General features: G+C 44.7%; 1 protein-coding gene across 1 annotated transcript in view; it reads right to left on the reverse strand.

Annotated features, from left to right (window-relative positions):
* Window positions 1-21,653, reverse strand: part of DPP6 (dipeptidyl peptidase like 6) — a 423,259-nt gene that overhangs the window by 69,269 nt on the left and 332,337 nt on the right. Inside the window, exons 13-15 of the mRNA XM_017860556.1 lie at window positions 21,081-21,172; window positions 19,204-19,251; window positions 17,040-17,158 (exon numbers count right to left, since the gene is read on the reverse strand). Coding sequence (XP_017716045.1) covers window positions 17,040-17,158; window positions 19,204-19,251; window positions 21,081-21,172 — 259 coding nt within the window. The remainder of the gene's footprint in view (window positions 1-17,039; window positions 17,159-19,203; window positions 19,252-21,080; window positions 21,173-21,653) is intronic.

Below are 21,653 nucleotides of genomic sequence, written 5' to 3' on the forward strand. Positions count from 1 at the left end.
CCCAATGAGATCCATACAATGATGTATTAGGACTTTAGTGACTTTTTCTTTATGTTAAGTTGAAATCCAGTTCCCTAAAACTTTATCCACAGGCACCAGTACTTCCCTCTGAAGTAATGGAGAAGACACATATAAAGTTACCAAGAAGGTCTATGTATTCACTTGGAAAATTCATTCAGACCCATTTACTGTGCATTAAGTACAGGGTTTAAAATTGCATATTGCATTATTGTTATTATTATTATTTTAGAGTTAGGATCTTGCTCTGTCACCCAGGCTGGAGTACAGTGGTGCCATCATAGCTCACCACAGCATCAGACTCCTGGGTCAAACTGCATATCACGTTATTTTAATTGTTTATGATCCTCTTTCATTGTTTACAACATTTCTGTTTAAAAAAATTAAATCAGTGTTCACACTTCCAGATCTTGTGAGCATGCTTTTATAAATGAGGGCAAAAAAAAAAAAAAGTCTCAAAGAATATTTTGGCTACTCACAACGTGAGAAGCAGCTTTTATTGTAACCTAAAAATGGTGTGTGTATTAACTTATTTTCCAGGAAGTTCTAGAGTAAGATTATGACCTTAAACTAGGTCTACATTGGCCCCAAAGTATAGTATGGTAGTGCAGCTTTCATTCACCCATTCAAAAATGCTAATTGATGGAGGACACTATGCCACAGCTCTTGCACTAGATGTTAGGATCAAAGTGGTGGGTCAGACAAGTTCCTGTACTCACTGAACTGACATGCCAGTCGAGAAGATGGGCATTTGAAAACATACACAGAAAAATCAATGGCAGGAGTGAAACGTGCAACAGAGAAAACAGGATGAGGAGCAGGAAACAGGTTGGAGGAGCAGGAAACAGGATGGAGGAGCAGGATGAGAGCTAGAGAGAGCAATTAGGGTGGGGTCTTTGAGAGGGTGCCAGGGAGGCATCTGTGAGCACAGGTGTGGATGAAGTGAGGGCAGGGTGGGTGACACTGTCACTAGCTTTGGTCTGTAAGGTCCCTACAAGCTTGGACTGGGTCTTCTTGCCCCCTGAACCCACAAAGTGAATATCACAGTCTGGCACGGTGTCAGGACTCAATGGCTGTTCATGTATCAACTACATATACTCAGTCTGGGCTATGGTTTGAATGTTTGTGTCCCTTCTAGATTTCTCTGTTGAAATCCTTACCCACAAGGTGATGGTGCTAGGGGGTGGGGCCTCAGGATGTGATTGAGTCACGAGGGTGGAGACCTCTGAATAGGATTAGGACTTTAATAAAAAAGGCCCAAGAGAGCTCCCTTGCCCCTTCCACCATGCGAGGATGCAGTGAGACAGCACGCCCTCACCAGACACCAAGTTGCCCTGGCCTTGGCCTTCCCACCCTCTGGAACTGTGAGAAATAAATTGCTGCTGTTTAGACACTGCCCAGTTTACAGTATTTTGTTACAGCTGCCCGAATGGATGAAGACCATCTATTATAAGGCTGCTGCACAGATGTCAGTGAAACAGTCTTGCCTCTGGGAGCTCAGCACCTGTAAGGGAGACGGACAAGATGCAACAGTGTAAAGGCAAAAAATGCCCTCAGAGCCCCCGGGAAGGAGGAAGTGAGGATGTGACCAGGGAAAGTTTATGGGGTTGAATCTTGGAGGTTGTATCAGATATTGAAATAAGTCGCTAGTTTGACAGGTACGGAAATAACATCAGGGAAACTTGAGACACGTATTCCACAGCGGCTTTTAACTGAAAGTGCTGCTGTGGGTCTGCAAAGGCTTGGTGTGAATTTCCTGGAGGGTGACGGGGATTAACAAGAGGCTGTAACTTTGACCTATATCTCTTAATTAGTAGTTGACATTTTGTAGTCACCAAAATGGTTTTACTGTTTCCTTTGATTGAACTGAAAAGCAAATGCTATACTTTGACTTGAGAAAACATTTTAATACTAACAGAACAGTTTATATATATAAACTGGCAAGGGGCTTAGTCCATCTTGTCCAAAATAATCCAAACAGGGACCCTGCAAAAACATGCCTATCACTGGCCATCTAGTTTCTGCCTGGAGAACTCCTGGGACGAGAGTTTGGCATGTCCACCTTCACCGTATGTCCATATATTACACACAGTGAGATCCATACAATGATGGTTAGGACCTTGGTGACTTTTTCTTTATGTTAAATTGAAATCTGGCTCCCTAAAACTTTATCCACAGGCACCAGTACTTCCCTCTGAAGTAATAGAGAAGACACATATAAAGTTGCCAAGAAGGTCTATGTGTTCATTTGGAATAGGTAGATATATGTATCTACCCGCCGATCAATCGGTCAGTCATTTCCCTCTCATCTATTATCGGTCTATCCATGTTGGTTCTAGTGGCAAAAAGACCTGAAGGCAGATAAGGACGATATGAATGCACAGATAAAAATGAAATAAGCTTAAAATGAGTAGATGAGACTATCAGAACAATATAAAAAGAAGAAAAAAAGAAAAGAAATCAGGAAAACAAGTAAAATATAAAATGTGTGCTATAAAGACCTACCCACATATGCCACACATTTCATGCTAAGCTCTCTAGCAGCCAACGCAGGGTAGGGGAACACGACTCACAGCCCATTAGATAGGTTATGAGAAGCTCAACCATTCCTGGTGTTCAGACCAGAGGAAAATTTATTCCAAATGACTCTCTGCAGAGAACATCTTGAAGTACAGTAGCCAGAAGGGTGTCCCAACATTGGCCTTAAGAATATGCTTTCAGTAAACATGAAGAACACGTTTCATGGGGCCAGTCTATATTAAATTAGTTAGTGCGGTTAGGCGTGAGCCACCGTGCCTGGCCTGTCATCTTATGTAATTTCTGAACTTGAATTGTCAAGTTTTATTAGGAGGTATCTATCGTTAGCTCTTTTCCAAAATTCTTAGAATTAACTCATTAGGTCTTTTTTGCCTAATGACTCAAAAGTGTGGGGAAAGTTTTTCCATCATATCTTGGTTTATTTTTTCCCCTTCCTTCTCCCCAGTCTCTCCTTCTAAAGCCTCTACCAAGAGATTACATTCGTTGGATCTATTTTTCATAGCTCTCAAGTTTTTAAATGTTCATCTTTATCCAGTTCTCGGGTCTTCTGGGAAGCCCTTCAGTTGTATTTTCTAGGGCACTTTTTGGCGTTGTTCTGTTCATAATTTTGACCAAACAAGAATACTTCAGGAAGTGAAGCGAAGAAGCACTAGAAATAATTAAGAGGCCTTATTCATTTACGTCAGCATGATCCAGGCTTTTGGGGGCAACTGGGGTATTCAACTACCCTACCTATTCAGTTCTTCTTCTGAATTTAAAAATATTTGTTTTGTAAATATTGCAAGTCTTGAGCAGTCAGCTTCCTTCATTTTCACAGCAGTCTGCTCTTTACCGCTCTGTGTGGTAAAGGTGATGCCTTCTGGAATCTCTCGGAGGATATTTACAGTCGGTCTGGCTGCAGCAAATGGACAACATCTTTAAAATGCTTCTCCAGGGACTTCCGTCCCAGGTGCTCGGTCTGAGGCCTCCCTTTCGCGTGTCCTGTGTGCTGCAGTGGTACCCATTGGCTATTCTCTCGTCCAGGTGGGGCCCAGGCTGTGGGCACGTGGCTTCGGCAGCCACAGAGCCGCTCCCTCCATGAATGCGGACTCCGATGCAGGTGGAGACAGGGCAGTGATGAGGGGTGAGGGTGCCTCTTGCAGTGCTTGGGGCCTTGGCTTTGTGGCCACCTGCGGTGCAGCTCCCCTTCCAGCCCCACCGTCCACTCTGGAAGTCTCCCTGGCCAAGTCTCCTTTTGTCTTAGAGGCAAAAATGGGAGGCGGCAGCATCTACTCTGACAGGTGCTCCACAGTTCAGAATTCTAAAAAAACAAACTTCTTTTTGGTCTTCATTTTATAATCCTGTCTTTTGCTAACTGTGTTACACTCCCTTGTGTCTGGCTTTCACTTTAACAGTGAACCATTTATGTTAACTTTACAAAAATTCTTCCACATTCTAGTCCATTGGGGCCCCTTCCTAGTGGCCCAGTGGCACTGTTTTTTTAATTTTTTTTTTTATTTCTTCTATCATTTTACTTAGAAAAAAGAGAAACGTATGTGTTCTGGAAGCCATTTTGAAGAGAGATATTCTTTAGGAAATACCATCTGGTCATATTCAGGCAGAAGCAAGGTGAACTGGTTAGTGGGAAATCTCACAGGAAAACTGACCAGTAACAAAACGGCTTTTATTACCCAGAGCAGGGGCAACAAGGATAAAAGAAATAGACACATTCTAGAGGCACTATTTATTGGGTTGTATTTTTTAATTTATTTATTGAGACAGAGTTTCACTCTTGTTGCCTAGGCTGGAGAGCAATGACATGATCTCAGCTCACTGCAACCTCTGCCTCCTGGGTTCAAGTGATTCTCCTGTCTCAGCCTCCTGAGTAGCTGGAATTAAAGGCATGTGCCACCAAGCCCGGCTAAGTTTTGTATTTTTAGTATAGACAGGGTTTCACCATGTTGGCCAAGCTGGTCTTGAACTCCTGACCTCAGATGATTCGCCTGCCTCAGCCTCCCAAACTGCTGGCATTACAGGTGTGAGCCACCGCGCCTGGCCCCATTATTTATTTTTAATGGACATTTCAGGTAAAACACTGCAGGACATGGCCTCCAGTGTAGAAAGTCACGCTGGTACCAGGTTTAGCATACCTGCCACTGCCCAGGAATGGGAAAGGTGTTGAGTGGGAAAGTGAGAAGCTTCTTTTCCATGGGAGATGTTTGGTTGTTACTGAGGAGGAATATGAGTGGTTTGCTTGGTGTCTGGTAGCATTTACTGAAGAGTGACATGTTCCAAAGTATTCATGTCACTTACACTAACAATATAACCTGCCTTGAGAACACTTCTCCTTGTTCTTGGTTCATGCAGCCTCAAAGGGAATGGCTCCAAATGTTTGAGAGACTGAACAGATGTTCTTACAAACACACCAGCAATACTCCAAGGAGCTTCAAACCAGTTCTAAACATTCACTTAGACAAATTCAAAATTAAAAAGGGCAGTTGAGGTTAATTCCTTGGAAATTTTGATGTAAGAGATGTCTAGAGGATTAACTAGTTTGTAGAACCAAACCATTTGCTTTCAAATTTGCTGTTGGGAGTTAATAGCACCCTACATGTTTGAGGCTAATAATACCGTTTTATCAATGAAGATGCACACTATGTATTATTTTTCTAGCTCTGGGACTACTCATTTATGGTTAGGCATGAGTTATTAGCAAATAATTTGAGCAGCAGTAGAATATTTAATTCCTATGTTGGGATCATGCAAAGGGTACGCCTGCTTACACTGTTGATCCAGCGCTCTGAAGGCGTGTGAAGCAATATCAGCCCTGAGCCACTCTGGAAGGATCTGGAGATTTCTTCTCCCTCATTCAAAAGATGTATGACAGAACAGGTGCCCTTCAGTCAGAAACCCTGGGTAACAGCCCCCCTCAGGAGAGTTTCCATGACAGCCATTTCCATCCCTTCAGGTAACCAAGTCTCAGTCTGTATCTCTTCATGCATGCCCTTTTCTCTTCTCTGAAGTGACGTGCTGTCACTTATATTTTGGCTCGCCATAATGCTTCAGGAGTCTAGGCCCTTAAAAAAACAAGCTCCTTCACCTCATTCTGCAGAACAAGGTGAGTTTTACGATAAATCTCAAACTTCCAAATGTATGTCATCTTGGATAATACGGAATCTGAAGTCTCACTGTGTGGAGGTATTCATTCATTTCAGGGGATTACACCAAACATCATAGATGAATGGCATGTGGCTGCCACCTGCTCCCCCATGACTGTGGATGGTACACATCACTAATTAATCAGGATGTTCATGACATCATCCATCAATCACTCAGGACATTCATGACATTGCCCATCAATCACTCATGACATCTATGACATCAATCAGTTACTCATGATGCTCATGTCATTAATCACTCAGGACACTAATGACATCATCCATCAATCACTCAGGACATTCATGACATCACCGTTCAATCCTGCATGACATCCATGGAATCAATCAATTACTCATGATGCACATATCATTAATCACTCAGGACATTCATGACATCAGTTACTTGTGACGTTTATGACATTAATCATTCACTCATGATGTTTATGACCACATCATCAATCGATCACTCATGATATTCATAACATCGATCACTCATGATGTGCCTGACATTAGTCACTCACTCATGATTCATATCATCACTCATGACCCTCATGACATCATTCATCAATTAGTCATGATGTTGCTCATATTAATCAATCACTCATAATGTTCATGACATCATAAATCGCTCATGATGTTAATGACATCAAGACTTTTGTGACATCATCCATCAATCACTCATGACTTTCATGACATCATCAATCACTCATGATGTTTTTTCCTGCTGAGCCTGCACTTGGCCTCAGAACCCTTCTCATCCATAGCACTGAAGCCAGTGCCTTCCCAACAAGTGGAGCTGGTTGGCTGATTCCTATTTTTCATCCCTGCCCTACTCACTGCTCTGTTCTGACTAAAACCTTGGGAAGAGTAACAAGCACGTTAGTATACATATTTGCACGACATCTTAATAGCACCTCCATGGACAATTCCCCTGGTTAATTATGTTTTCCAGTGAGAGGATGTAGGCGGGGCAGCTGGGAGCTTCCGGCATCTGAAGGCATGGAAGGGAAAGGGCACAGCAGGTGGAAAGGGCAGGTGCTAAGAAAGCAGGAAATTTACTTCTTAACTTCTGCCAGGAACCAACTGTGAGGACCACGGTGGGCACATGCACTCTGGAAGCCACCAGGTACTCATTGCCACGCCTGACGGTTGATGTAATGTTTTGTGGCTCTGGCATCCATGGCCGCTTCTGGAACTTGCTAGTGTAAGCGCAAGATCCAGGGGTTCCAACCTGAGCCTACTGAGGTGCTGCAGTGCCCACTCACATTTGGGAACAGATGCTGCTTCATTCACTTCATGCACGTTAGCCACCCCCAGCCTTGGCCCCAACTTTTGGATACTGAGTGGGTAGCAAGTGGATGTGTAAGAAACTCAATTGATTACTAAGGTGATGACAATGATGACAACAATTATGAAAGTTAACACATTATTAAACACTTACTATGTATCAGATGCCATGGTAAGTAATTTATACGCACTATCTAGGTTAATCCTCAAAACAACCTCACAGGACAGGTACAGTGGTGCCCCATATCCACCAGGGACATGTTCTCAGACCCCAGTGGATGCCTGAAACCAAGCATAGTATGGAACCCCAAATATATAATGTTTTTCCTGTGAATACGTACCTATTATAAAGTTTCATTTATAAATTAGGTATAGTAAGAAAAGAATAATAACTAGTAATGAAATCAAACAATTATAACAATATACTGTAATAAAAGTTATTATGAATGGGTGTCTCTCTCTCTCAAAATATCTTACTGTTTGTAATATTTTCAGAGCACAGTTAACTCTGGGTAACTAAAACCTCAAAAAGTAGAGCTGTGGATAAGCGGGGACTGCCATGCTGTTATTCCTCTGATTTTCAGGATGAGGGTGTGGAGGATTGAGCAAAGTTAACCAAGATGCCCAAGGTCGCGAAGCTGTAGGTGGCAGAGTCCAGGTTCGAACCCAGCTCTATGATTCCATACTCCACAGACCTCCCTTATTGCCATTTCAATCTCCCGTGATTTTGATGATGATGGCAATGATGGTGATGACAGAAGATCTTGGGGAATATTTAACAGTAAGAAGAATAGTTATCAGAATTGAGTCACTTTATTTTAGGTTCAGGTAATAATATATTGGTTCCATTCAACTCGGAGGAGAAGCCTGTCTTGATAAACCAAACTGTTAAGTCTAAGACCAAACTTCTTAAAGTCTGGAAAGTAGCTCCTTAAATCACAACTCAACAATGAAAGGGGTGGGGGTGAGAGCCCAGAGCTGTAAGGGATTCATGAACACAGACTGCCTCGTTCCTACTCAGAGCAGCAAGTGACTGCAATAATTCCATCTTTGGCTTCAAGAAAAGGAATTTTATTTAGTTATTTTTAAACTACAAAAAACGTTCCAGTAGGAAGCAGCAAATGGCCAATTCATACATGGAACTCATTTTCCTGGTGGCATTTGGACATTTCTTAGAAACAGGATTGATTGAGTCCTTTACAAAAACTTGAAGGAAAATAAATCATACTCTTGAGAATCATTTTGAAGAGAAAAATCCAGTTCTCTAAACAGAGGCGAGGACTGTGAAACACAAATTATGTAAATTGGGCACTTTGACACCATTGTTCAGTGGTTCTGAGGGTTGAATTTAGATGGGTAAGAGAAAACCCTGTAGAACTTGTTATAGCTCCATGCCACTTGACTGTGAATTTTGCATTATGTCAGGGAAGAAGTATTCCTGGAGAGAATCTATACTGGAACTGCTCTTTTTCCTCTAATATGCTAGAGTTGCTATGCAAAGACATGGTAGTATCACATTACTTCCTTCAGTGACCCCTCTTGCTGCTTCCAGAATGCGGTGAAGCCATTAAGAACAGTCTCTGGCACAGTCTAGTGTGGCTGCCCTTAATTTTGTGTTCCTGAGAAAAACAAGCTGAGCACTCTTTCTTTCTTGTATAAAAAGGCAATATGGGCCTTAGAAGGGAGGTGTTGTGGGTTTGATTAATGGTGTCCCCACAAAGGTTAGGTTGAAGTGCTGACCCTTAGTTCCTGTGAATGTGACCTTATTTGGAAACAAGGTATTCGCAGGTGTAACCAAGTTAAGATGAAGCTACGCTGGATTCGGTGGGTCCTCATCCAATGATTGACATCTATATAAGAAGAGGGAGATTGGATGCAGAGACAGAGGGGGAAGACCACATGAAGACAGAGGCAAAGATGAAAGCAATACATTGGTAAGTCAAAAAACACCAAGGACTGCTGGCAACCACCAGAAGCTCAAGAGAAATGTGGAACAGATTCTCCCTCACAGCCTCCAAGAGAAACCACACTGGCCAACAGCTTGATTTTGGATTTCCGGCCTCCAGAACTATGAGAGAATAAATTTCTGTTGGTATAAGTCACCCAGATTGTGGTAATTTGTTACAGTTGTCCCAGCAAGGGAGTCCAGGAGGTGAGTACTTTTTTTCTTTAAAGATGGAATTGGGTTTATCCAGGACTAGAAGGTGAGACCACTCAGCCTTTCCCTGTCCCGGGCATTCCCAGTCATCTAAGACAGCTGAAGACTGAGTTCCTTCACAGGCGTCAGTCTGGGGGTGAATACACAGCCACTTTCATGTTCTCTGACTTCTCATTCATCCCTCCTGGAAGGGGATGAAAATCAACCCTGCCCTGAAAGTCTTAGAGAATGTACAGGGTACATTCAGGTAGCCAAAGACAAAAGCATGGAAATGTGAAAAATGATATTGAGTTTAGGGAATTCTAAGTAGATCTTTTTACACTAGAATATAATTTGCAAGGAATCAGAAATGGGAACATAGTCATCAACTATTATAGTATAATTAGAAATGTACTTTTCAGGCCAGGCGTGGTGGCTCACACGGGGAGTCCCAGTACTTTGGGAGGCCGAGGCGGGTGGATCACCTGTGGTCAGGAGTTCCAGACCAGCCTAGCCAACATGCCAAAACTCCGCCTCTACTAAAAATACAAAAATTAGCTGGGTGTGGTGGTGGGCGCTTGTAATCCCAGCTATTCGGGAGGCTGAGACAGGAGAATTGCTTGAACCTGGGATGCGGAGGTTGCAGTGAACTGAGATGCATCATTGCACTCCAGCCTGGGTGACAAGAGCAAAACTCTGTCTCAAAAAAAAAAAAAAAAAAGAAATGTACTTTTCAAATTGTAAAGAACTTAATAAGTAGAAGATGATTTCTTTTATTACCATCTCACCAAGTCATTGAGAAGACCAATTAAATATGTATGCCAAAAGCTGCTTGGTATAGTCTGGAGAATCATCATAAAAGGTTACATCATAGTACAATATTTTGAATGTAGCTGGTTTCACTTCCAGACAATAGAGAGATGGACAGAAACTCTCTGTATTACATAGATAGGTGTTTCCACAAGATTCCACTGAGTCTGGCTTATAGCTGATCCCTCGTACAAGTATCCAGGGGTCATCTGAAACCCATGTCCTTTAGATATAAATATTGTCATTCAGAGATGGGATCCAGTGAAGTAGTGAGTGGATATAGTGTCTATAAACATTTCTGAACCTCTATTTATATATTCTATTCAAATATATTTTTAATGTAACTGTGCAAAGTAGAAAAATAATTTATGGGTTTGTATGTACAATCAAAATTAAGGAATTAACCTAAAATAATTATTAACCTAAAATAATTTTAGGTTTGTATGTACAATCAAATATTTTAAGGAATTAAGAATTATACACATAAAACATAAACATATAAGCATACAAATGTCAAATATTGAGAAGCTACAGAAGAAATGTTAATGAAAAATTAGAGAAAGCACATGTTGATACTGCTAGATGGAACTCTATAATGATGTTGGACAAAATACACTGTGGAAGAAAACCTGGACATTAGAAGAAGATCAGTAGGCCAAAGGACTAATGAAACAGAAGTACTGCTTGCAAACAACTGATGAGCTACAATCAGCTGGGATTATAATGGACAGACTGTTTATGTCGCCCCCAAATTTATACATTGAAGTCCTAACCTCCAACGTGATATTATTAAGAGGTGGGGCCTTTGAGAGGTGATTAGGTCCCAAAGGTGGAACCCTTAGGAATGGCATTAGCGTGCTTATAACAAGGCCCCAGAGAACTCTGTCATCATCTTCCCCACCATATGAGGATACAAGGAGAAACTGGTCATCTGTGACCCAGAAAAGGGCCCTTTCCAGAATCAACCACGCTGGTACCCTGGTCTTGGACTTCCAGCTTCCAGAACTGTGAGAAATAAATGTCTGTTGTTTATAAGCCACACAGTTTATAGTACTTCACTACAGCAGCCCAAATGGACTAAGACGATAAAGTTATACTGCTGAATATCAGTTATAATACTGAATATAAGTTACTGGATAGGTCAATATCAGCTAAACTTACCAAAAACTGTCCTAATGGAAGGCCCGCAGAAAGGCAGGAAGAATAATGAAGTCTATATGGAGCAGTTATAATTTCATGATTTTATACCTAACCCTTATGTCCTAATGTGGTTTGATAGCCTATATCTGCTCTCAGGGACACGTCTTTTGGCTGGTTGGTATCCATCTTGTCCTAGTTGTTAAATCCTTTGACTATCATCCCTTCCTATGCCCACACAACCTGAACTACTTGCACTTTCCTCCCTGTGTGATGGATTGAACGGCTTTAAATGTGGGCATGTTTACAGATTTTACCAAAGAGAAGCCTCTCATTGTCAGTACATTTATCCTCAACCTAAAAAAGGAAGGATTTTTTGGTTCTGGTTGCAACTAGAAGACTAAGTTAATTTATATAATAAAATGCTGCAGGAGGAGGGAAGGAGAAGAAAACAAGAGTCTCTAATGCTAGGAGTGGAGATGTTATTTTTGTCACATGTTTCCAAGAATCTCTCAGAATAACTTGGGGTGTGAAGGAAACAGGACAAGAAATGAGCACTGACTCAACATTGCTCTAGACTACATATCTGGGTCCATTTTAATATCCATTGAGAAATGTAGAGAAAATAAAATATTTTAAATTATCTTTATTTATTAAATCAGGTTGCTTGTATTCACTTGATCCTGATTCACATGGTGCAAAAGATTCCATCGCATAATCTTAGAACATTTCTTGTGCTTTTTCTCAGGCTGTACCTTTCACTTGGGCTGCTTTTTCACATTCCAAATCCTACCTCCTCATTTGTTTTAAATGCCACCTCATCATTGATACCTTCCCTGAGTCTTCTCCTCCAGCAAAAAGCCCCAAGCAATCCAAATGGGTATCATCATTTCCTTCTTTAAGATTTCATAGCAGTGGATCATCTCATCCCTTAGGCAATCATCGCCAATGCCTGCTCAGCTTTCCCCATAGCAGCATGAGGCTCAGCTTCAGGGTCTGCTGAGGCAGTTATCACTGGTAACTGCTTCTAGGTTCAGAGTTGGCTGCTACTGTCACCCTGTTTACTTTGCTGTCCTTGTAAATTTAAGCCTTTTCAGAAAATCTTTTTATAAGTGGGATTTTGGTTACCTCTATGGGGAGAGTTTAATTTGGGCATTCAAGTTACTTTAGCCAGAAAATAGCTTATTATGTAAACATTTTAAAGAGCAATTTTGTAGAGAAGAGGGCTAGTTTATGTCTACCTTAATATGAGGCAACAGGCTAAATATTTAAACAGATCTTAAATGATTCAGGAAACCCTAGGGTGATAATTTCATAATGACTAAGAGTTCAGTTTCTTAATCAACAAAAGAAAGGCAGGGTGGAGCCTGGATTAGATGCTCTGAGATCTATTCTTATCTTCAAATTTTAGGAACCTGTTTGATTATTATAGGGATCCAGGCATTGGCAGGAGGAGCATCCCATCCTTTCTGAAGGTGAGATGGTGGAGGTGCCAAATGGGCCAGGTCAGTTGTGTGTGTGTGACCCAGTGTGGCTGTACCTGGGGCCTGGGTCAGTCATGTGTGTGAGCCAATGTGGCTGTACTTGGGGCCCAGGTCAGTTGTGTGTGTGACCCAGTGTGGCTGTACCTGGGGCCTGGGTCAGTCATGTGTGTGAGCCAATGTGGCTGTACTTGGGGCCCAGGTCAGTTGTGTGTGTGTGACCCAGTGTGGCTGTACCTGGGACCCAGGTCAGTTGTGTGTGTGACCCAGTGTGGCTGTACCTGGGGGCTGGGTCAGTTGTGTCTGACCTTGTGTTGCTGTACTTGTTCTTTGCTTCTTTTTTCCTCCCAGGTATCAACTATAGAGTCATCTCTTCACAATAACTATTTGCAGACCACAACACAAGCCTTGCAAATACATAAACATACAAAGAAACATGAATCTCCCCCGGGGACAGAAGGCCAGTGGCAGACTAGAAATCTGCACCGGAGCCACCCTACAGTGCTCTCTAAACTTTAACACTTTGCCAAACAGCCTCCCAACGCGGGGCTGTGTTTCTATCTACCTCGGGTTCCATGTTTACATCCTTCATGTGGGAACTGGAACTTCCCTGCCTAAATCCATGGCCATGGATCTCCTGGGAGAGCCTTTTTAATTTCAACCCAGAGCTGGAGCTTATGGAAACTGAACCATAAAAGGCTTCCAGTTGTCAGAATGAGGCATCCAGACTAAACTTGAACTTGAACTTAGCAGGGATCTGTGACCTCCAAAGAGAATTGGGGAAAGGGTTTGTTAACAAGGGCCAGGCAAGGTGGCTCATGCCTATAATCCCAGGACTTTGGAAGGCCAAGGCAGGTGGATCATTTGAGACCAGGAGTGTGAGACCAGCCTGGCAACATGGCAAAACCCTGTCTTTACTAAAGATATAAATATTATATATCCATGTAATCCCAGCTACTTGGGAGGCTGAGGCAGGAGAATCGCTTGAACCCGGGAGGCGGAGGTTGCAGTGAGCTGAGATTGCACCAGTGCACTCCAGCCTGGGCGACCGAGCGAGACTCTGTCTCAAACAACAACAACAAGTGAGCTGTTGGGTTCTGGATTCTGGGAGGGTCACCATGTGGAGCAGAAGTTAGTATGTGGTAGGAATATGACCGAGCAGCTCAGCCTCAGATCATGATTTAAACTATTTTTCTTTCTCCTCTCCTCTTCTACCTTCTCCCAGTCTCAAGATACCACCTTGAGACAAGCTGCGTATGTGTTATCTTTCATCTTGAAACTTGAAGAGATCAGTGAAATAATGAAATCCACATGTGTGCCAGACAGCCGGGGGCGGCGACTTGAGCCTAGTTAACAGTTGACCCCGGACCCAACCGTAATGTTATCTATAGATTTCAGATGTTGTATACGACAAGATTGTGGAAAAGTCCCCTTGTCTTTGTTCTTTTTCTGGTTCTAAATTACTAGTGCTTGCCATTATCTCTCAAACTTCCTGAGCCCAGTATAAAGCATTATCCCTCCATATTACTCCGTCTCACTTACTGGGCTCATCCCACTACATCGGTCTCCCAACAATATATCTCTCAATTCAAAAGACTACATATATCTCACTTTAGAAAGACACCAACCTGAAAGTCCCCAATAAGAGCACAGTCGTTTGTGAGAGTGCGGGAACCAATAAAAAAACTGCTAAATCCTATAGACCTTAAAATGTTAACCCAATTGTATCTGTAACCTAGAGAATTCCCTCGTCCCTCTGCAACTTTACAAAGTCCCTGTTTCATTCAAGGCCCCTATAAAAGGCAAGCGCACGCATTGTTCAGGGCCCTCTTGTATGTTGTAAAACGGAAGGGACCAAGTCGAACTTGCATTAAGATCCCTTGGCCACTTGGCTTTGACTCTGGTCTCTTGGTGGTCTTTTCGGGGAATAAAAGGTCTGGGCATGACAAAACCCAGCCTCAGAATGGGCTGTGGCCTCCACTCCCTTTCTTTTCCCATTCTACGCTCTGGTGCCTTATGCACACTTATTAACCCAGATGCTTGCGGAGCACACACTGTGCTGTCTTTTCTGCTCATGCATTTCCTTAAACCCTCCAGGGGTCAGATCCCGATAGGACCCAGATACCTCCAGAATTCTTTCTTTAACAAAAGATGTACTTCAAGGCTGAAACCCATTCATGGCTGAAGAGTGACTACAAGGCCAACTGTGATTAATTGATAACCTGGTAGGATCCACGATGGTGCCAGCCCCTTCACCAAATGAGACAATAATTAAAGAGGGGCCACCACAGCCAGTCACACCCCTTGGCACCTCCTAACCCCTCAAGCTCTTCTGCATTCCAAATCCTTCTTCTTCTCTCTCTCTCTTTTTTTTTTTTTAAAGAAACCCTGTATTTCCTCCACAAATTGAAGAGTGGAATTGCTTTCTGCTCTTCCCCTTGCTGGCACAGATAATAAAGAAATATTGCTCCTTCATATCACAACTCATTATTATTTTGACTTCTTTCCATGAATGGTGAGAAGCCAGACCCTTCTTTCTGGTTATAGTAAGAATTTGGGAAATACAAATCCATACTGTCGCTGTCTTGATCGGTGCAGACCTCAGATCCCAAAGGCTCTGCCTCCTGCTGAGGCCAGACCAAGCCCCTCTGGCAAAATGACCTCTGCCCCTAATTCAGAATCTCCATGTTGGAGGCTCCGTCACCTTTCTCATTCAACCATTGTTGCTTGGGGGCACTCTTCTTGAAACCTACTTCAATTTTTCACTTCTGTGTTTGATCATGACCTCCTGTGTGTTAAAGCTACCTCCTGCTTCTGAGACAGGATTCTGGTTTCTGATTATGTAGCTCCTTCTAAGACTCTCTGGCTCCTAGTGGGTCTGCTTGCCAGTTTTCCCAATCCCTATGCCCCGTCGATCCCTATAATTTCCCAAGTTCTTATTTAACGAAGATCCCACCCCAGGGAGACAGGAGTCACTGGGCTAGGAACCGGGAGACCTTGATGCTGGCCCTCTCTGTATCACTAGCTCATTGGGAGTCAGGGAATCCACTCAACTTCTGGCTTGAGTAGGGTTTGCCATCTGATACATGAAGTGGGTCAGTTAGATCTTAGGTTCTTTCCCCTACAGCACTCTATAATTTCAGACCCTTGGTGGCCTCCTTCTTGGGACGCACAGGAAAGAGGAATTTGGTACCATCAACTTTGAGGGAACTGGGGCACTAACGTTATATTTCAGACGCACCCCCTCATCCCTCCGTGGTCTCCTCGCTATCTTAGAAGAATGTCAGGGGCTGAGCTTGTATAGAGCAAGCGGCTGAGTGCTCCTGTTCTGTGGATTTTCAAGATTTTAGATGACACTGATAAAAAGAGAACAAAGTCATGAAGCCATGAGCTCTCCAGCAGCTAGCAAAGGCTAGCAAAGACATTTCTCTGATAAAAGTTATTCATTCTCCACCTATGGCTTAGGGCATTGAAACTCTAACTGAGGAGTGAATTGCTCCTGAACTCAGTCTCTGCCTGTAGCATATTTTCATTCTTGGAGGTCATCGCAGGAGATCATATTTTGTTAGGACCATATTTATGACTTACCTTTCCATAGATTCATATCATATCTTTCCAAGATACGGACAAGCAGCAAAAGTATCCTTTGTATTCTGTATGCAACATGGCCTACTCTTTTGTGCATGCTGGTTGGTGTGAACAAAGTCTTGAAGTTTGGGATAAATTATCAATGAATTGGGACATAGGAAAATATTTTTCTGAGACTTCTTTAACATAACCTCAATCTTTTTTTCTTATCTGGTCATTTGAGATGGAGTCTCACTCTGTTGTCCAGGCTACAGTGTAGTGGTGCGATCTTAGCTCACTGCAACCTCCGCCTCCTGGGTTCAAGTGATTCTTCTGCTTCAGCCTCCCAAGTAGCTGAGATTACAGGCATTCACCACCATGCCCGGCTAGTTTTTGTATTTTTAGTAGAGACTGGGTTTCACCATGTTAGCCAGGCAGGTCTCGAACTCCTGACCTCAGGTGAATCTGCCCACCTTGGCCTCCCAAAGTGCTGGGATACCAGGCCTGGTGATATTTGATCATCCTTAAATATGATTGAAAAGTTAATCTTTGAAATTGTTTTACTACCTTTATTGATGACTTAGGCTCATCACTGTGTGGGATATTTACCCCACCTAGCTCATGGGACTGTTATTTTTTGTTGACGATGGGAGACAAACTGTGAGATTACCAGCACAGCGTGCACAGACCACTCTGATAAGCTGCACCCCTGTATGAAACGTAAAGTAGTCCCACTGCCCCAGGATTTGTGGAGGTCCAGTCATGTCGCCCCATGAGCAATGTTATGAGGTAGGCGGGATCCTCACCCGTTCTGGAATACGCTGTGCTCCCACCACAGCCGCCGCCCACTCCCTGCAAGTGTGCCCGCCCCTCCCTGCAAATGTGCCTGCCAGGGCTCTCTGCCCTGACGGGGTGGCAGGAGCTGACCTTCGCACTTGAGCAGGAAGAAGTCCATGCTGTGGCTGAAGGAAGCGCTGAAGTAGGTACAATTCTCAACCAGGTCGCAGGAGAGGCACTGCCTGTTGAAGTTACCCACCGTGTTGGCACTGGAAGAGCAAAGGACACAGGGGTGAACGTGGGCGGAGAGGAGCCGCCCTCCACGCTGGGTGCCGCAAGCTGCTGGGCTCTCCCCATGAGGGTGATCTGCAGAGCCCTGCTACAGACTCCCCCGGCCTTTCTCCCTTTGTCTCCCTGCTGGAGCCCCTGAGACCACCCAGCTCCATTTCCACCTTTCTTTGCTAGTGGGTCCCTCCCACTCTCAAGAGCTATCAGTACCCTTGCTTGTGGCTCCCGGCAGGCAGTCACATATGCTGCCTTCTCCCAGCTTTGCAGATGCCCTGGTGCAAGGAGCATGGAGTTGTCGGCGTTATGATCTAGCACTCTATCTGCACGTGTCCTGTCTCTCTGAGTGGATGGCTAGCAATTTGAGAAGAGTAAACAGGGTGACGTATCTTCAAACTCTCTGGAGTTCCAAACGCTGGCATGTGAGCAGGCAGGGGCTGCAGTAGCACCAGTGGAACCAAACTCTGGCAGCTTCCAAAAGCCACATCCCCTGACAGAGTGAAACCGCAAGAGCTCGCGCTTCCCATTCAATGGAGCTAAGCAAGTGGGAACCGGCTTGAAGATGTTACCCAGGACCCCTGTGGTCAAGTGTCATTTCAAGTCAAGAAGGCCTAAAATGTGCTCCCTAAAATGGAAAGATCCTGAGGTACTGGATCTACCTGGAAGAAGTTCTTGTCTGAACATTTTGCCCCCGGAGGGTCCCCTCTAACCACAGGTTTCAATATGAAGACTGTTGTTCCAGGAGTAAAGACATTTCATGGGACAGGGAAGACAACCTTCTCATTCTGTAAGTTAGAGGATGGGGCCCCAGGCAGCTTCTCACGTTTATTAATTGGTGACATGTGGATTTCAATTTTCCCAGTAGACACGTGGCGACAATGGAACATGTACACAGAGAAGCACATCTGTGACTCTCCCTCCACTGGCTCCCTCATGCTGACCTCATCCTCTCCGCACAGCTGCCGATGGCTGGGAAGGGAGGCTGCGTTCACCAGGGAGGCTTTCCAATGTCCCAGCAGTGGGGTGGGGGCAACAGGCACTGGCTCCATTTAGACCATGTGCCACTGGCCTCAAGCCTCAGGTCTGCCCTGAACAACATTCTCTTCAGTGGCCCAGATGCTTTTAGGTGTGACTGGCTGCAGCCCTCCCATGCAGAGGCACGGGGAGGCAGCAGACACCCGCTCCTCACCTCTGTGGCCCTGGTAGAAAGTGCCCAGGGCTAATCTCACTTCACAACCCAAAGCCTCCTTTAGTGAGAACAGTGATTGGGCAGATGACAGGACTAAATGCAGAAGAGGGACATGCCCTAGAAAACGCCCAGTCCCCCTCCAGGGTTCAGGGCACAGCATCCCTGCCCTCTTTGAGATTTGGAAGCTTGTCCAAAGATGCACAGTTGAGCTGTTAAGATGGGAAATTGCCTTTGGGGCCTCATCATAAATATGAGTCTTCTACTTTATAGCCATAGAATATTTGTGATTAATCTTTTTTTTCTAATCAAATTTCATTCATTTACCCTGATCCCAAATAACTTTAGACTGCTTCCAAATCGAGGAGCTTCAAGATCATGCTTCCTGTCTTCCTCAGGGCAGAGGCCCCAAAGCCAGCGAGCTGCAATGATGGACAGCAGGGCCGGCTCCTCGCACTGACCCAATGGTTCATTTCCAAACCACACTCTGCTCCCTACAAACACTCAGTATGGGGAGGGGGCAGAATTCCTCTGAGGTGACACTGAACAGAGGTGAAAGGAAAGACGGCTAAAAGTCCATCCGTTATCAGAAGAGGCAAGTGAGTGATGGGGAAAACCCAAGTCAACAACAGCAGAAAAATAAAGCTTCAAAAGTCTCAGAACGACCCGTTTGGTGGCCTCTACAAGTTTCATTACTTTGCTCTGGACTCCACAGCGACTCCTCTGTGGTGGGGTCTGTCTTTGCTGCCCCCCATTTCTGAACTGCTGAAAAGGTGCAATTCTGCAAAGCCTGGATGCCCTCCTAAGGGGGAGAACCCTGTGTGCAGGGGGAGCCACAGCTACCTGTAGAGTTGTCGTCTCCGAGGCAGGTCCTCCGTGCTCAGGAAGTAGCTGCAAAGATCACCAAGGTGCACAGGGTTAGTTTGCTTCAGGGCACATCTGCACTTTACATTCCTGGCACTACCTCTATGGACACTCCTCAGGGACTGCTGCCCATGGCCTGCAGAGAGCAGCTCCCCTGTTCAGGTCCAGCTACACCTGTGGCCAGAGCAAGGGGTGGCCAGACACCTAAGGGCTGAGGGGCACCAGTGCAGATTCCATTGGCTTTGGGTGCTCCCTGTACTGGCCTTTGCTTCATGGCTGGAGGATACTGTGGTTGGGGATGACACACACCTGAATATGGATGTGGAATTCTTTTACAAGATCACACACCTTCTGAAGGGCAAGGAGCTGAGCACATTTAAGACAAGTTAAGACATAGAGTCTGGCCCAGTGAATAGAGTGAATAGTTGATTCATTTTCACCTAAGACCTCCCAATGCAGGAACCTTGGCTCTTACCCAGGGAGCAGGGAGGCAAAATTGTGGGGTGATAAAGTCCTCCGACCTGGGCTCCCCTCATCTGAGCCAAATCCACCTGCTACCAACTGAATAACCTGGAGCAAATTACTTATTTTTGTTTTAATTTACTTATTTTTAAAATGGGGAAAGCAGTAAACCCACCTCACCTCATGAAACTGTTGTATTCAATGAGATAATGTCTGTAAAGCACTTGGCTTAGTGCCTGGACTAGTAAATACTGAATCAACATCAGTACTACCCCTACCACTGCTGCTAGAAAAGTGAATCAGCATCAGTACTACCCCTACTATTTCCACTAGAAAACTCAATCAACATCAGTACTACTCCTACTACTACTGCTAGAAAACGCAATCAGCATCAGTGCTACCCCTACTACTGCTGCTGGAAAACTCAGTCAGCATCAGTGCTGGCTCCATTTAGACCATGTGCCACTGGCCTCAAGCCTCAGGTCTGCCCTGAACAACATTCTCTTCAGTGGCCCAGATGCTTTTAGGTGTGACTGGCTGCAGCCCTCCCATGCAGAGGCACGGGGAGGCAGCAGACACCTGCTCCTCACCTCTGTGGCCCTGGTAGAAAGTGCCCAGGGCTAATCTCACTTCACAACCCAAAGCCTCCTTTAGTGAGAACAGTGACTGGGCAGATGACAGGACTAAATGCAGAAGAGGGACATGCCCTAGAAAACACCCAGTCCCCCTCCAGGGTTCAGGGCACAGCATCCCTGCCCTCTTTGAGATTTGGAAGCTTGTCCAAAGTCGCACAGTTGGGCTGTTGAGATGGGAAATTGCCTTTGGGGCCTCATCATAAATATGAGTCTTCTACTTTATAGCCATAGAATATTTGTGATTAATCTTTTTTTTTCTAATCAAATTTCATTCATTTACCCTGATCCCAAATAACTTTAGATCCCTACTGCTTCTACTACCTGATCCCTACTACTGCTTCTAGAAAATTCAATCAGCATCAGTGCTACCCCTACAACTGCTGCTAGAAAACTCAATCAGCATCAGTACTACCCCTACTACTGCTGCTAGAAAACTCAATCAGCATCAGTACTACCCCTACCACTGCTGCTAGAAAACTCAATCAACATCACTGCTACCCCTACTACTGCTGCTAACACGGTTCCCCTCACGGGCTGGCTGCGAGCCTGTGTTCTCAGGATGCTGCAGCTCTGGAAGCTGGACTGCTGAGACGGGAATCTACGATACATTTTCATGAAGAAACTAGGAGTTAGTGATGCTGCCTGAGGAGGAAAGAGGAGGCCTCCCGTGCTCCTGTACTCCATGAGTGTAATTGACAAACAATAACAAACGTGTCCCATTGGCCAGTAAGATGGGGCAGGCCCCTGGTTGTCACTCACATCTTATTCCCCTTCTCGTCGTAGGCTAGGATCTTGGTCACGTCCCAGTCCCCGGAGGTGATGGACTGGATGTTGTCGTTGCTGCTGTTGGGCTGAAACACACAGACACGGCATCAGGAGCAGACACCGGTGTTCCAGCATGGCTCTTCATCCTCCAACTGTTTTGAACACCAGGCGACAGGGGCTGCCATTCTCTCTGTAGGAAGGGCTCTCTGCCCCTCTGCCTGCTCCTCTCCTGGGAGGCAACATCCTCCGTGAAGCTTCCCGACCAACCCCAGGCCCGAAGCCTCCCCCACCCCTGAATGTCAGTGGTGGGGAACAGTGCCCTGTCCTCTTTGGTGGTCCAAATAACTTGAACCTGGCCTCCAACCACGATGGACGCAATCTCAGGAGAATCAATGCTTTATAGGCCTTTTTCATTTGTAAATCTAATTAGTGGAGCCATTACCGAAGGGGGACCGGTGAAGGAGGAAAGAGACAAATGCCGGGAGGTGGATGAATTCAAGGAGGGAAATAGAGAGAATAAATGGAGGGAGAAAGGGCACCTCCTGCTGCCGCTGACAAGGACGGTTT

This window comes from Rhinopithecus bieti, unplaced genomic scaffold (genome assembly GCF_001698545.2).
Source record: "Rhinopithecus bieti isolate Rb0 unplaced genomic scaffold, ASM169854v2 scaffold_50877, whole genome shotgun sequence".
NCBI classification, from domain to species: Eukaryota; Metazoa; Chordata; class Mammalia; order Primates; family Cercopithecidae; genus Rhinopithecus; species Rhinopithecus bieti.